Source organism: Sus scrofa, chromosome 15 (assembly GCF_054392235.1).
Source record: "Sus scrofa isolate SSC_HxYL_T2T_F1_AM1 chromosome 15, Sscrofa_HxYL_maternal_Yorkshire_Landrace_v2.0, whole genome shotgun sequence".
In the NCBI taxonomy this organism is placed as follows: Eukaryota; Metazoa; Chordata; class Mammalia; order Artiodactyla; family Suidae; genus Sus; species Sus scrofa.
Genome location: NC_139397.1, coordinates 153,435,668 through 153,452,959, shown reverse-complemented (window position 1 = coordinate 153,452,959; position 17,292 = coordinate 153,435,668). Strand labels below are relative to the sequence as shown.

The 17,292-nt window shown below is 45.6% G+C and overlaps 1 protein-coding gene across 1 annotated transcript; it reads right to left on the bottom strand.

Moving 5' to 3' along the window:
- Positions 1 to 15,195: 15,195 nt before the first annotated feature.
- On the bottom strand, positions 15,196 to 16,146 carry LOC110257179 (olfactory receptor 9S13-like). Its single transcript, XM_021076259.1, has one exon. The coding sequence runs from the start codon at positions 16,144 to 16,146 to the stop codon at positions 15,196 to 15,198; it is 951 nt and encodes a 316-aa protein (XP_020931918.1).
- Between the last annotated feature and the right edge of the window lie 1,146 nt (positions 16,147 to 17,292).

The window sequence follows — 17,292 nt, the reverse complement described above, 5'->3', positions numbered from 1 at the left end:
ATGCTGCACACACCTGTGGGATTGATGGCTTCCAGCCATGGGAACAACCTGCACAGTCTTATCTGTTTCAGAGTCTGAGTCTTCCTGGTGGGTGCTGCCTCCTGTCCCTGACCCAGTCCAGACCCACTTCTCTGGCCTGAGCAGGGCTGGCCACACCTTCATGTGGAAAATGGAACTGGTTTTGTCCTGCTCAGGAAATGGTTGGAGGAGACCCAGCCTACAGAGGGAGGCGTGTGGAAGGAAGGGGGACCCTGAGCCTGCCTGCCTCCCAGGGAGGGGAGGGGGAGTCACCGACTCCAGAGCAGATTCTCCGTTTTCCGGGGGTCAGACCTGCAGCATGAGGGAGCTGGCTGTCTTTGAGCGAGAGGGTGGCTGGGGGTGGGGGTGTGCCGGCAGAGGCTGGATGGTAGGGGCACCTTCGGGGGAGAAGTTGCCACAACCATCATGCTGCGCCTAGAGTTCTTTAGAAGGTGGCCTCGAGTGTCCTACTTTCCAAGCAAAGGAGGGGGGGCCTGGCAGGGGAGTGTAGGTTAAAGTGTACCTCTGCTGTGTGACTTGACTCCACCCCCCACAGGAGAGAAGAAGGGGACAGTCTGACCTCAGATGCCCAAGGCCCCCTGGAACGTGTGTGTGGAGCTGGTGCTAAGGGTGGATTATTGGTCTGCCTTGCCCACCCTTGGCTGCCCATATTGTCCACCCAGCCCTGTCTTCTCACTGGCCCAAGGAACCCCACACTCACCCTGCCTAGCTCTGGCTTCCATTGTAGGGGAGCAAGAGTGGGGATGGGGAGGAGGGGGTTACCTGAGGGGCCAGTGGGAATTGGTTCGTGTGCCCCAAGGCCTTGCTACCAGAGGCTGGTACAGCAGGGGATGGATTTTGCTCAACTCACCTGCCCCTCTATGGCATGTCCTCCGGGCTGGCTAGTGTTCCTGGGACCTGCACCTTTGGTTCAGCCCACTTTGAATATTCTCTCCAATTGTCACAGCTGGGACTCAAATCCTCAAATGGCCAATTAGTTGAGACGGTGGCTTCTGAGTGCGCTGGGACTCCCAAATCCCTGGGTGCCGGGAAGATGAGGTCCTGTGACCAAATGTACTCTCACACCTCTCAGGCTGAGACGAGGGAGGCAGGGAGCCTGAAATCCCACGGCAAGCACTGAGGTCCAACAGGAGGGAAGCAAGACCACTCCGAGGGACCCAGGGCCCATCCTGGCAAAGGCATTCCCTGTGCAGCAGCTGTGACCAAAATTGGCCCCAGTTCCTGCTCCTCTGCGTCGTCTGTCCCTGTGGTTGTGAGAAAGAGTGACATGCAGGAGTCTGTGCCTGGGGAAGCAGCACAGCCCTTAGTCAGCCCTAAGGTGGCCCTTCCCTCAGTGCAGACAGAGTAAATAGACCTCATAAAGAAAATGTTCTAATCCTGGACAGAAATCCAAAATCAAAATATAAAGTTGATTTATTAAGTTTAATATTAAAATGTGGGAAGTAGGTAAGGAAACAGCTAGAGATACTTGTATCACAGACATCATAAGTACAACAAGGTTGTTGTAGCTCAATAATCATTAGACAAAATAGATTTCAGGAGAAAACATTTGCTTATAAAGGGACATTTCGTAATGACAATGTGTAAACCAATGGAATGATGATAAAAATATAGGTGTAGAGAATGTTTTGCCCGTGTTCTCTTCCAGGAGTTTGTCTTGTCTTATGTTTAAGTCTTTGAGCCATTTTGACTTTCTTTTGGTGCATGATGTGAGGGTGTGTTCTAGTTTCACTGATTTGCATGTAGCTGTCCAGGTTTCCCAGCAAGGCTTGCTGAAAAGACTGTCTTTTCCCCATTTTATGTTCTTGCCTCCTTTGTCAAAGAGGAATTGACCATAGGTGTCAGGGTTTATTTCTGGGTCCCCTATTCTGTTCCATTGGTCTGCATGTCTGTTTTGGGACCAGTACCACACTGTCTTGATGACTGTGGCTTTGTAATATTGTCTGAAGTCTGGGAGAGTTATGCCTCCAGCTTGGAACTTGTTCCTCAGAAGTGCTTTGGCAATTCTGGGTCTTTGGTGATTCCATATAAATTTTTGGATTGCTTGTTGTAGTTCTGTGAGAAATGTCACGGGTCCTTTGACAGGGATTGCATTGACTCTGTAGATTGCTTTGGGTAGTATGGCCATTTTGACCATATTAATTTTTCCAACCCAGGAGCATGGAACATCTTCTTTAACTTCTTTGATTAATGTTTTATAGTTCTCGGCATATGTGTCTTTCACCTCCTTGGTCAGGTGTCTACCCAGGTATTTGGCATTTTGGGGTGCAGTTTTAAAAGGTAGTGTATTTTTGTATTCCTTTTCTAATATGTCATTGTTAGTATAGAGAAATGCGGCTGACTTCTGAATGTTAATCTTCTATCCTGCTACTTTGCTGAATTTGTTGATCCGTTCAAGTCGATTTGGGGTTGAGTCCTTAGGCTTTTCTATATATAGTATCACATCATCTGCATACAGTGACAGTTTTACCTCTTCTCTTCCTATTTGGATGCCTTTTTGTTTGTTTGTTTGTCTGATTGCTGTGGCTGGGACTTCCAGTACTCTGTTGAGCAACAGTGGTGAGAGTGGGCATCCTTGTCTTATTCCAGATTTCAGTGGGAAGGCTTTCAGCTTTTCCCCCTTGAGTATTACATTTGCTGTCAGTTTGTCATAAATGGCTTTGATTATGTTAGGGAATGTTCCCTCTATATCCACTTTGGTGAGAATTTTTATCATGAATTGATGTTGGACATTATCAAATGCTTTTTTGGCATGTATTGAGATGATCTTGTGGTTTCTGACTTTTCTTTTGTTAATGTGGTGTATGGCGTTGATTGATTTGCATATGTTGAACCATCCTTGTGAACCTGGGATGATCCCACATGGTCGTGGTGTATGATCGTTTTGATATGTTGTTGGATTCGGTTGGCTAAAATTTTGTTGAGAATTTTTGTGTCCATATTCATCAAAGACATTGGCCTATGGTTTTCTTTTTTGGTGGCATCTTTGTCTGGTTTTGGAGTTAGGGTGATGGTGGCATCATAGAATGTCTTTGGGAGTGTTCCTTCTTCTTCGACCTTTTGAAAAAGTTTAAGGATGGGTATAAGTTCCTCTTTGTATGTTTGGTGGAATTTGCCTGTGAAGCCATCTGGTCCTGGGCTTTTCTTTGTAAGGAATGTTTTTATGACACATTCAATTTCATTTCTAGTGATCGGTCTGTTCCGTTGATCTATTTCTTCTTGATTCAGTTTTGGCAGGTGTAAGTCTCTAGCAAGCTGTCCATTTCTTCTAGGTTGTCCAATTTGTTGGCATATAATTGTTGATAGTATTCTCTCATGGTTCTTTGTATTTCTGTAGTATCCATTGTGACTTCTCCTTTTTCATTTCTTATTTTGTCTATTTGGGTTTTTTTCTCTCGTCTTCTTGGTGAGTGTAGCCAGAGGTTTGCCATTTTCATTTACCTTTTCAAAGAACCAGCTCTTGATTGATTGATTTTGTCTATTGTTTTTTGAATCTCTATTTCATTGATTTCCTCTTTGATCTCTATGGTTTCCTTCTTTCTGCTGACTTTAGGGTTTTTTGTTGTTCTTTTTCTGCTTCATTTAGGTGGTGAGTTAAGTTGTTGATTTGAGAGTTTTCTTCTTTTTTTGAGGAAGGCCTGTATTGCTATGCACTTCCCTCTGAGCACTGCTTTTGCAGCATCCCATAGATTTTGAGTGGTTGTGTCTTCCTTATCATTTGTCTCGAGGTATTTTTTAATTTCCTTCTTGATTTCCTCATTGACCCACTGGTATTTTAGTAGCCTGTTGTTTAGTCTCCATGTCGTAGGTTTTTTCTCATTTCTTTTCCTGTGGTTGTTTTCTAGTTTCATGCCATTGTGGTCATAGAAGATAGCTGAAATAATGTCTATACTCTTAAATTTGTTGAGGTTAGCGTTGTGCTCCATTACGTGATCAGTTCTTAGAATGTTCCATGTGCACTTGAGAAGAATGTGTATTCTGATTTTTCGGATGTAATGTCTTAATTTTCTGTCATGGCATTTAGGGTCTCTGTGGCTTTATTGATTTTCTGTCTAGAGGATCTGTCCACTGATGTGAGTGTGGTGTTAAAGTCTCCTGCTATGATTGTATTCCCATCAATATCTCCTTTTATGCCTGCTGGTATTTGTTGCAGGTATCTGGGTGTTCCTATATTGGGGGCATATATATTGATGATTGTAATATCTCTTCTTGAATGGATCCTTTAGCCATTAAATAGTGTCCATCCTTTGTCTCTCTTTATGGCCTTGGTTTTAAGTCTATATTGTCTGAGATGAGTATTGCAACTCCAGCTTTCCTGTCTTGTCCTTTGGCCTGCAACATCTTTTCCCCTCCCCTCACTTTCAATCTATATGTGTCCTTTGCCCTAAGGTGAGTTTCTTGTAGGCAGCAGATTGAAGGTTTTTGCTTTGTTATCCAATCTGCCAGTCTGTGTCTTTTGACTGGAGCATTCAGTCCATTGACCATCGAAGGTGATTATTGGTAGACATGTATTTATTGCCACTTTGAGCCTTGTTTTCCAGTTGATTCTGTGTTTCTCTTTTCCTCTTTTCTTCTTTTGGTTGGATGGTTTCCACTTATTTTACGCTTGAGGACTTTTCATTTCAGTTTTTGTGAATGTAATGTTTGGTTTTGATTTGTGCTTGTCCTGTTTTTTAAGTATGTTAACCCCTTCCTGTATCTGCTTGCTTTAACCTGATAGTCATATAGGCTCAAGCACATCATTAAAATAAAAAAGAATCTATTCTTTCTGTCTTCCCTTGTCCACATTGTATGATTTTGATGTCTGTTTTTTTTTTTCTTTAACATCTTTGTGTTTAGATCTGTATGCTGGCTTCATTAAGTGACTGCTTTCCAAGTGTGGTTTCCTCCGTCCTAGTTCTTCCTTTTTTATTTTTAAAGTTAGAGAAGCCCTTTCAGTATTTCTTTTGGAATGGGTTTCGGATTGCTGTACTCTTTTAGCTTTTGTTTGTTGGAGAATTTCTTTATTTCTCCTTCTATTTAAAATGATATTCTTGCTGGATAGAGTATTCTAGGTTGCAGACGTTTTCCTTTCAGTGCTTTAAGTATATCTTGCCACTCCCTCCTGGCCTGTAGGGTTTCTGTAGAGAAATGAGCTGATAGCCTTATTGGGGTTCCCCTGTAATTAACACTTTGCTTTTCTCTTGCTGCCTTTAGAATCCTCTCTTTATCTTTAACTGTTGCCATTTTTAGTATGATATGTCTTGTTCTATTTGGGTTCAACTTGTTTGGGGCCCTCCGTGTTTCCTGTATCTTGATATCAGCATCCTTTAGATGTGGAAATTTTTCAGCCATAATTTCTTCAAATATATTTTCAATCCCCTTTGCATTTTCTTCGCCTACTGGAATAACTATTATACGTAGTTTGACCCACTTTACGTTATCCCATGGGTCTCGGATATTGCTTTCATGGTTTTTTATTTGGTTTTCTGTCTGCAGTCCTGAGTGGGTGATTTCCACTATTCTATCTTCCATGTCACTAATTCATTGCTCAGCATTATGCATTCAAGTCTTTGTTGCCTTTGGCTCAGTTTGTATCGCTGCAAATGAATTTTCTAGTTTTTCTTGGCCTCTCCTTTTATTTTCTAGCTCATTGATAAGTCCACAAATAACAATTGCTGCAGAGGGTGTGGAGAAAAGGGAACCCTCCTGCACTGTTGGTGGGAATGTAGCTGGTACAACCACTATGGAAAACGATATGCAGGAAACTCTTAGAAATCTATACATAGAACCAGCATATGACCCAGCCATCCCACGCTTGGGCATACAGCTGGACGAAGATTTCCTTTAAGAAGGCACATGCAAGTGTATGTTCATTGCAGCACTATTCACAAGAGCCAAGACATGGAAACAACGCAAAGGTCCATCAACAGTTGATTGGATAAGGAAGATGTGGTATATATACACAATGGAATATTACTCAGCCATAAAAAAGAATAAAATGATGTCATTTATGGCAACATGAATGGAACTAGAGACTCTCATCCTGAATGAAGTCAGTCAGCAGGAGAAAGACAATTACCATATGATACCACTTATCTCTGGAATCTAATATGTGGCACAAAGGAACCTATGTACCGAAAAGAAACTCATGGACTTGGAGAATAGACTTGTGATTGCTGTGGGGGAAGGGGAGGGAGTGGGATGGACTGGGAACTTGGGGTTAATAGATGCAGACTATTGCCTTGGGAATGGATTAGCAATGAGATTCTGCTGTGTAGCACTGGGAAGTATGTCTAGTTACTTATGATGGAACATATAATGTGAGAAAAAGGAATGTATACATGTATGTGTAGCTGGGTCACCATGCTGTAGAGCGGAAAAAGAAATAAAAGTTAAAAAAGTAAAGGTGTAAACAATAACAAAGATTTAAAATTTGTAAATTAAAAACGGAAAGAATGCAAATGAAGTGCAAACATCCAAATCATGGTTGATATTTTACAACATACTTCTCTCTGTAATTGAAAAAACAAATGGGAGTATTGTGGTCCTATGTTAGAGTTGGTTCAAAATATGAACTGCACAGACCTCCTTGGCACAGAGGGAACGCTACACGCAGCAAACATGGAACATAAATCCCCTTGGAGCACATGGAACCTCATGGTAGTAAGGAGACCAGGGTCTCCCTCCAAAACCTGTCTACCAAGAAACTCAGAATGTGACCTTCTTTAGAAATAGAGTCTTTCCCAACCAACTGGTGTGCATTAGGCTTGCTGAGTTAGCTGAACCATAAATCCAATGGCTTGTGTCCTGATCAGAAGAGGAAAGGACACTGAGACACAGAGACTCAAAGACACAAGGAAGAAGGGCATGGAGAGACTGGGTGGGGTTAGCAGTGATTTCGCAACAGGAAAATGAAGGCCAAGGACACCAGGAGCCTCCAGAGGCCAGAAACAGGCAAGGAAGAAGGTTTTCCTAGAGCCGTCATGGGCAGCTGGCCCTGCTGACCGCCTGAATTTGGACGTCGACCTTCCAGACTTGTGAGAATGTGAATTCCTTTTGCCATGAATCATCCACTTTGTGTGACTTGACGATGGTGGCCATAGTGACTCACACTGCAGGGTGGTGAGGCAGTGTGCTTTCACCTGGCAGGGTCAGCAGTGCACCTTCCCTCTCCTGTCTCAGGGCTGTATCACCTCTGTGGCATTAGGTCAAAATATACTCTGCAGGATCCTGACCGCCTTTCCCTGTCCTTCCGCTGTCCAGTGCATTCATTTCATTTCACTGGTTTTCAACATGAAAACATACCCACTTACTGGTGGAATCTTCTTGAGGGAGACATTTTGGTTAATTCAGGTTTATTATTTTTTTTGAATAATGAATATTATGTAATGGAAAATTTCTACTCTCTAAAGTGTGTACATGGATTCCTGAGGAGAAAGACTGATTTTTTCCCTCAACTTCATTAATTTTCATATAAATCTGATGTCGTGGAGTCTCCTTTCACATTCCATCTTTCTTCATTCTTGCCAGTCGATTACTCTACTCAAGTGTAAACGCAAATCCTTCCCTTTTCAAAGGTCGTGGCTATGAGGTCCTGCAGCAACTCTGAGCTGCCCCAGCGACCATGGTGGGCACAGACGGTCCCATGGCAATCCCTCCATTCTCTTCCCATGGCTCTAGAAGCTACTACAGGGGTGTCTACACCTGTAACTTCCAGAGCCACAGCTGGCTGATTTCTTCTTGCTCTAAGTCCTTCAGGCATTTTGCTGGTTTTGCTGAGCAACTTCATCATGGAAAATTCTTCCTTATGTGTGCACTTCTCTGGGCAATTTTCTCTCAAAATGATTGTGCCGATGAAATACCACCAGCCGTGTCGGAGTCTTTGTTTTCCCCCTTATTTCCCTCTTTCCCATTTTTATAGGTAGGTTAAATCCTTGCTTTTCTTATTTTTTTCCTATTTCTTAAATGATTTTTGTTTTTCCCATTAGAGGTTGTTTACAGTGATCTATTTTCTAGTACTCAGCAAAGCGACCCAGTCATACATACATATTCACATATACACATTCTTTTTCTCACATTATCCTTTGTCATGCTCAATCAAAAGTGTCTAGATATAGTGCCCTGTGCTATAGAGCAGGATCTCACCACTTATCCACTCCAAGTGGAATGATTTGCATTTATTAACCCCAGACTCCTGGTCCATCCCACTCCCTTCCCTTCCCTCTTGGCAACCAGAAGTCATGTTCTCCAAGTCCTTGAGTTTCTTTTCTGTGGAAAATTTCTTTTGTGCCATATGTTACATTCTAGATATAAGCGATAGCATATGGTATTTGTCTTTCTCTTGCTGACTTAGTTCACTTAGTTTGAGAGTCTCTAGTTCCATCCACACTGCTGCAAGTGGCATCATTTTGTTCTTTTTTATGGCTGAGTAATATTCCATTGTGTATATGCAGCACATCTTCTTAACCCATTCAACTGTTGATGGACATTTAGCTTGTTCCTATGTCTTGGCTCTTGTGAATAGTGCTGCAATGCACATACAGGTGCATATATCATTTTCAAGGGACGTTTTCACCAGCTATAGCCCAAGAGTAGGATTTCTGGGTCATATGGCAGCTCCATGTAGAGTTTTCTGAGGTACCTGGATACTGTTTTCCATAGTGGCGGTACCATTTACATTCCCAGCAATGGTGTAGGAGGGTACCCCCTTTCTCCACACCCTCTCCAGCATTTGTTATTTGTTGACTTGCTACTGATGGCCGTTTGAACAGGTGTGAGGTGGTACTTCCGAGTAGTTTTGATTTGTATTTCTCTAATAATTAGCGATGTTGAGCATTTTGTCATGTGCCTGTTTGCCCCCTAAGCTGTCTAATTCTTATTTGCATTTCCGAGTTGCCAGCGACTTCTATTAAGTTTTCAGAGCAGTTTCTGCCTTGTGAGCCTTGTTACTTATTATGCTATTAGCTATTTGACCAATGTACAGTTTCAATTGTGTAGCCTAAAAGGAATCTTGAGTTTTTGTCAGGACGAATCTCCTTTGCTCTTTCTTCTTTTTCAGAGGTCCTCTACATATTCTTTGAGACGGTGCTTCCAATCAATGCTAGAGTCGGTTTGTTCCACTGTATAGAAATCCTATCAAGAATTAATCGTGTTGGTTTTAGAGTGATGGTAGTGTTTCCTTTTGGAAGGCAAGAATTGGGATTGAGTCAGTTTCTTTCTCGTGATCTGGGTGGCGGTGAGTTCCAGGAGCTGGTTTTATTTTAGTGTCTTGTCCTGTATCTATGAATGCATAGGATTAGTGTAAACGTTCATACCTCATGTCTTCCACTGCGAGGGGAGAAAGGTGGTGGTTGGGGCTGGGGGTCTGTGTCCTGTCGCAGTGACAACATCATCCATGCCTTTGGTGTGATGGAGCAGGGACCCCCGGGAACATCGGTGCCAGGTGGAACCGCCGCATTGGCCTCAGACCACGGACCTGGCTCCTCTCTGAGAGGCACTGCTTTTCTGGTCTGAGCTGCTTGAGCCAAGGGCATTGCTGCTGACGTCAGAGTCACTAGGGGAGTGTCTGACCACGGATTTTAATGCTTATTTTCAACAAGTGTCTTGGTGATTGTGTTGAAGGTGGGCTGACAAGAGGCAAAGTGGAAGCAGGGCCCTGTCCATCGATGTATCTCACCGCCTGGAGGTGGGGGACGGGGGCTGGGGGCTGGGGGGTGGAGGGTGGGGAGTTGGGGTTTGACAGGAGCCTACATGTGGCTGGAGCCAGGAGTGAAGGTTAAGAGTATGTGAAAGTGTGAGGGATTTCTTTCTGTGTGACATTTGAGTCAAGGTGCTAGAGCAAGCCATTTATTTTCTCTCCTACAGCTCAAGACATTTTTGAAGACAGTCAATCATTATATGCCTCATATACATACATAAGTGGAGGAGAGAGACTAACTAGCATTACTGCCTAGTATGGAGTAATTACCATTAGAACAGGGGATGTTTCGGAAATCAGTCAATAGCATCCAGCACATTAAGGGAATAATGGGGGAAAGCCATGATCATCTCAACGAATGCAGATCAAATTCAGAAAACGTCAGCACTCTGTCATTACAAAACATACCAAGGACACAGTGCAAGTGGAAGAAAGTCCGTCCCCTTAATGGAGTCCATATATGAAAGCCCTCCGCTAAGATCATGTGCACTAGTAAGAGAAAGATCCTCCTTTAGTTCTCAGGACAACGTAAGAGTACCTGCTCTCTACTCTTCTCAGCATAGTACTGGGGTCCTGGCAAGAGGAACTATGCATGCTCTGAAAAAGGGAGGTCCAAAGTCTAAAAGAAGTAAAAATATCGTGTTTACAGATGACATGCTACACAGAAAACCCTAAGGCTTGTGAAAAGTCTAAGAAATCATAAAATCAGCCAAGTGTCATACACAAAATCAATACATCAAAACTGAGACCATTGCTATGTCCTCTCAATGAATAATATCAAAAGGAAATTAATACAGCAGCTCCATTTACAAAGACATCAAAAAGAATACAATACGACGTGGCGCAGTGGTTAACGAATCCAACTAGGAACCATGAGGTTGCAGGTTCGATCCCTGCCCTTGCTCAGGGGGTTGACGATCGGCATTGCCATGAGCTGTGGTGTAGGTTGCAGCCGTGGCTCGGATCCTGCGTTGCTGTGGCTCTGGCGTAGGCTGGCGGCTACAGCTCCGATTCGACCCCTAGCCTGGGAACCTCCATATGACACAGAAGCGGCCCAAGAAATGGAAAAATGACAAAAAAACAAAAACCAACTTAGCCAAGGGTGAAAAAAGCTCAATAGATGTAAAAGTAAAAACACAGCTGAGCAAAATTACCTTCATGAAGGAAAGCCGTCACTCATGCCTGAGTGGGAAGATGCCGGCACTTCCCAATGTGACCGAAGATGCAGTGTAAGCCTCATCACAACCCACCGTCTCATTTTTCTGCAGAAAATGAAAAGTTCATTTTCAAATTCGTATGGAGCCTCCGGGGATCACAAAGAGCTAAAACGACGTGGGAAAAGAAGAACAGGAGTCCCTGTTGTGGTTCAGCAGTAACAAGCCAAGTAGCATCCGTGAAGACTCGGATTCGGTCCCTGACCTCGCTCACTTGGTTAAGGATTAGGCATTGCTGGCCAGCTGTGGTTTAGGTTGCCAACCCCGCTCAGATCCCGAGTTGTGGTAGCTGTGGTGCAGCCGGCAGCTGTAGCTCTAATTCGGCATCTAGCCTGGAAAATTCCATATGACATGGATGCAGCCACATAAAGACCAGAAGAAAAAAAGAGAAAAAAAGAAAAAAAAGAAAAAAGAAAAAATAGGGAAAAAGAAAACAAAGAAAAGAAAATGAAGAACCAAAGTGCAGGCCTCAGACTTCTTGTTTTCTTTCTTCTGTTTTTCTTTCCCTTTTCTTTGTTTGTGGCTGTGCCTGCAAAATGTGGACATTCCTGGGCCAGGGACTGACCCTGCACCACAGCAGGGACTAGAGCCCCTGCAGGGTCAATTCCAATCCTCAACCCAGAAGCGCCACAGAGAACTCCACTTTCTGATTTCAAAATATTACAAAGCTCCACTAATCCAGGCAGGGTGGTAGTGGTACAAAGACGTACTTATAAAGCAGTGGAGCCAATAGAGAGCTCGGAAAGGAACCTTCATAGATATAGTCAAATGAGCTTCAACATGCGTGCCAAAACACCTCACTGGGAATAGGCAGCCCTCGACAAATGGCACTGGGAAAGTGGCTGCTCATATGCAGAAGTATAATGTTGGTCCCTTACCATGCAATTTGAACAAGCAAACTCAAAACGGATTTGAAACATCAATGCATGGCCTAAATCTCTCCAACTCCTAGAAGAAAACAGGAGAAAAACTCCATGACCTTGGATTTGGCAATGATTTCTTGGCTATGACTCCAAGAGCACAGGACACAAAAGTGGAAAGAGACACATGGGACTCTAACAGACGTAAAACTCTGTGCATTCGAGATGTAAATAGCCATGTGGAAAGCCAGCCTGTGGCATGGGAGAACACATCTGTAACTGCTATGTCTGATAGGGGGTCATATCCGTAATAGATATTGTATTCCCAGAAACGATGAAACACCGGTGTGGTCTGCTCTGATGAAACCACTAACAGGAAGTGCCATCAGCAGTGAAAAATCAGTGCAGAAAAGGACTTAAATAACAGTGTGAGAAAGCAACTTCTGAGGTGGAAGGAATGTTTGCATATCTTACATCTGATAGGAGGGCGATGAAATTCAGAAAGTATAAAGAATCTCTACGATTAAATAGACCAATAATACAATGAACGATCTTCAGATTTCTTGAAGTTGTGTCTCTAAAGATGCTCTAAAGATGCTCTACGAATTGCCAGCAAACACATCAGAAGATGCTCACAGTCACGAATCGTTAGGGACGAGAAACCAAGAAAGAGACACTACTTCACAATCATTACGACGGCCACCATCAAAAGGAAAGGAACATACGTTGATGGACTTGGAGAAACTGGAATGGAATTGCACCCTTGGGAGGTATATAAAACGGTCCAGCCATTCTGGAACATGATATAGCGCACCCCTCAAAGTGAAAAAGAATTAGTGTGTAGTCCAGTAATCACATGTTCGACTGTGTACTCAAAAAAAAAAAAACCAAGGAAAAACGAAATAGGAACCAAGAGGTAAGTGAACCCCCATGTTCTCAGCAGAATTTTTCAATAGAGTCAGAAGGTGGAGGCCACCCAAGTGTTCACTGGTGGGTGTAAGGTCAACAAAACCTGCACATAGACATGATGGAATATTATCCATCCATGAAAAAGGATGGGACTCCTGTCACAGCCTGCAACGTGGATGAGCTTTGGAGGCATAGTGCTGAGGGAAACGACCAGAAGCAAAAAGACACGTACGGTCTGTGTGACGTCTCTGGGGTTCTAACGCAGTCGCATTCATCGGGACAGAAAGCTGAATGGTGGTTGTGGGTGGTGGTTGTAACAGGGAACTAGGAAGCTGCTGTTTAAGACACATGGAGTTCCAGTTTTGCAAGATGAGAAAGTTCTGGAGATCTGAGACACAACAACGTGAATGCTCTGCAAGCTACTGAAGTGTACACTCGAAATTAGTCAGAAGAGAAAAAGTAATTTTTTCACACGGGAAAACTGTAGAAAGTTTTAAACATTAGACCAGAATCAGCATCAAAATTGCAATATGGTCTTGAAAGTCAAGGTGTTTATTCTCCACTTAAACACAATAAACTAGAGTTACGACATGTGTAACTGAGATTTCCATATCCAGCCAGGCCATGTGACCTGAGACCCTACGATGTGGCTGTAGCATGCAAAGCATCATACGAGATGAACAGAGCAAATAAAGCACTTGCAGCCCTGTGCAGTGGTCCTCACTACAACCTGGAATGTAGGTAGCACAGACACAAAGGTAACCTAGAGAGCATTAAAAATCATTTTCTTTAAGGTTGTTGGAGCAATTACCCACCTACTCTTGGAGCAGTTTATCTGACTTATTCAAAGTCAGCACTAATGCTCTTCTACAAAGAGCCACTGATTCCTCACTCTTTACACCAAGCAATTTTACCAAATGATAATGTATTTACCCTTGTATAGAAACAGACTGTGTTTTTCCAATTCCTTTGGAAATTTAAATGAAGACAGTAGAAGACACAAGGTAATTCTCCTGAAACCCCTGGTACTGAGGGAAAATAAAAAGAGAGAGGGAGAGGGGAGGAAGGAGGGAGGGAGGAAGGAAGAAGAAGAAATGAGGACGAAGAGGGCGGGTGGCAAATAAGAGAGGTGAAAATGAGACTGGGAGATGACAGCGTTATGGCCGGAAACGATGAGAAGGCATGTCATTTTGGAGTGGAAGCCTGGGACTCCTGAAAGTAGAAATTGTATGAGATGAATACAGTAAGGTATGGCAAAGCGAGAAATATTTGGAGAGCCCAAAGATGAGAAAGTGGGTACAAAAATCTAGAGAGACTTGGAGCATTTCTAAGGGACCAAAGGTGAGCAGCAGCCCCAGGACTTGACTGTTAGCCCCTCCCCAAGTTCACCTGAGCAGGGAGAGAGGGACTTTGAGCGCTGGGATCAGAGAGGCAGGTCAGGTCCCTACTGGCCCCACAGGGAGCAGATCACCCCCATGTCCAGAACACAACCATCTGCTGGTGACCATGGGTGTGAATGACTCCACTAAAGAGAGTCAAGATAAGGAGGCCAGTGGGCTGTGAGCCCAGGCTTTGTGTGGGGTCCCCTGAGCATGAGGGTGGAGCTCCGAGTGGGCAGGTCAGGACAGGGGGTCCAGGCTCCAGGGAGTGTGGGACAGAGGTCAGGGAGCCGTGCGCTCTGCCACGACAGTGCACCTCCCATTCCATCCGTGCGGTCTGCTGCAGCCACCAGGAACTCATCCTCATTCAGAGATGTCTCCCCTGTCAGGGCATCACTCGTCAGGGTGACACGTAGTGAGGATGTTGTCACCGGCCAGGCTGGGTGGACGGGGCCAGGGCAACATTGGACATTGGGCATTTATGTTGGCTTCCTGGGACTCTGAGTTGCTATTTAAGGTGAGAAACAAGGGACAGGGTGACCAGGAGCACCTGAAGCAGGAGCACAGGTCACTGTGCTTCCTGTTGGAAGTGGTAGGATTAGTGAACAGAAGGGGAGGGGGAGGGGAACATCCAGATGCCAAACGGAGGGGCAGCACCGTCCTCCCCCCTCCCCTAAGAGGCTATGCTGACCGCAGGGTATCCCCAAGGAAGGGCTAGGGCTGAGCGTCCTAAATCCCCCTTCTGGGTGGTCCAGGGGAGATTGCTGAGCACAGGTTTACCTGAGATTCAGCCATGAAGTGAAGGGAAAAGGCCAGAGCATTTGTCTGGCCCACATACCTTCACTGAAGTTGTTGAATTGGGACCCAGAGCCTGCATCAGAGACTCTGTGTTCACGACTCTGTTCATGTTTAGCGTCTTGCTCCATCACAGACCATGCAATTTTAGGTGGCAATGAAGATGCCATTTTACCCCTTGCATCTCGTACCTGCATGCATGGTCCAAGGTGTGCTTCTAGGAATAGCTGAATGATATGTTGCATGAAAGAAGGAATTCAATGAAAGAGGCGTGAATTCCTCAAAACAAATGTAGGACCCTCTTCCTCTGGCCGGCTCTATCAGGAGGTGATGCTCTTTTGGCCCACTCTGCCCAGGGCCTCCTTCACCTCCTTGTTTTGCAGACTGTAGATGAGGGGGTTGAGCACGGGGATGACCAGGGTGTAGAAGACAGAGACCACCTTGCCCTGCTCCATGGACTCCACCGCTCCCGGCTGGGCATACATGACAAAGACAGTTCCATAAAAGAGGGACACGGCCGTCATGTGGGAGCCACAGGTGGAGAAGAGCTTGTGTCTGCCTGCTCCCGAGCGCATCCTCAGGATGGTCACGGTGATGTAGGCATAGGAGATGAGGACCCCGAGGGTGGTGCCCACGATGATGAGCCCGCAGATGCCAAACAGGACCAGCTCATTGATGGCTGTGTCAGCACAGGCGAGCAGGAGCAGCGGGGGCACATCGCAGAAGAAGTGGTCGATGTGGTTGGAGCTGCAGAAGGGGAGGCTGAATGTGAAGCTGGTCTGCAGGATGGCGTTGAGGCACCCTCCACCATAGCAGCCCAGCACCAGGCGGGCACAGGCTGATGGGCACATGGTGATGGGATAGTGCAGGGGGCTGCAGATGGCCAGGAAGCGGTCATAGGCCATCACAGCCAAGAGGAAAGCCTCAGAAGTTGCCAGCAGGGAGAAGAAGAACAGCTGGGTGGCACAGCCTGCAAAGGAGATGACCTTGGAAGAGGACAGGACGTTGGCCAGGGCCTTGGGGTAGATGACAGATGAGTAGCACAGGTCCAGGAAGGAGAGGTTCTTGAGGAAGAAGTACATTGGGGAGTGCAGACGGGCGTCCAGGGTGATGACCACGATCATGGTGAGGTTCCCCAGGACGGCCGCCAAGTACAGGGCCAGGAAGAGGGCAAAGAGCAGGGCCTGGGTCTGCAGCCCACCCTGAAACCCCTCCAGCACAAACTCCTGCAGAGGCATCCCTGTGATGTTTCCATATGTTTGGGGTGACATGGCCTTGAGCTGGGGACAGGTGGAGAGAGCACGTAGGAAGCAGTGAGAGGGAGCAGTTCAAGGGGTCATGAGGACCTCTCCCTTGAGCACTGTGACACTCAGGGCGTCACTGGCCACTGACCAGGCGACCACTAGATGCTCAGTTGTCCCTCTAGATGAGCTCAGACTGACCTGCAATGGAAAACATTGCCTGTGATTCACTAATTCATAAGTATGCCTGGACCACTCTGTCTTTGGGAGACTCTGGGCTGTTGCTGTAGGTCAGGATTGGTCAGCAGGTGTCTTTCTGAGCTGAGAACCTCCATTGTAAGAAGAGAGACGGTCCTGTTTCCCTCCTTTCAAGGAAATGTTCCTTTCCCAGGAGGATGCTCCTGGGCTGTTTCATTCTCACAACTTGCCCAATTATGTAATCCTGCACTTTTTGCAGTTTATTTCACTAGTCCATAATTTCAGAGCTATTATTAAGCTCTTTCTGTCTCAGGACTGACCTAGTAATGATCCCACCTCTAGGCTAGACTGGCAGCCAAGCAGAGGCCAGTCCTCACCAGGTGAATGCGAGTGTTTTCCCTCTGCCTCCCCTGTGGATGCTCAGCCTCATCTTGGCGTCTTTGTTTCTGAGCCTGGACCAGCTCTCTGCATTTTTGAGGATCTCAGTATGCTTCCTGACTAGGTCCTGGTATTGGGCAATTCACAGAGAGGAAAGTGCATATCCATGGTCTAAGAAGCAGCAGGGCAGGGGCTCCGACACATTCAGAACGTGGGCATGTCATTACCTGTTCTTGCTTCCATGCCCCTGGCTGCTCTGCACACCTGTGAAGCTGATGGCTTCCAGAAAAGGGAGCCACCCACACTGCCTCACCTACTTCAGTGTCTGAGCCTTCCTGTTGGGTGCTGGCTCCTGTCCCTGCCCCAGCCCGGACCGCCTTGTCTGCCCTGAGCAGGGCTGACCTCACACTCACATGGGACGTGGGATCACCTGTGTGCTGGTCAGAGGAATGGTTGGAGGAGACCCAGCCACAAGGGGGACGAGTGTGGAAGAGAGGTGGACGCCTAGCCAGCCGGCCTCCCAGCGTGGGGGGAGCTGTCGATTTCAGAGCAGATTCCATGTTTTCTGGAGGTCAATCTGCAGCATCAGGGAGCTGGCTG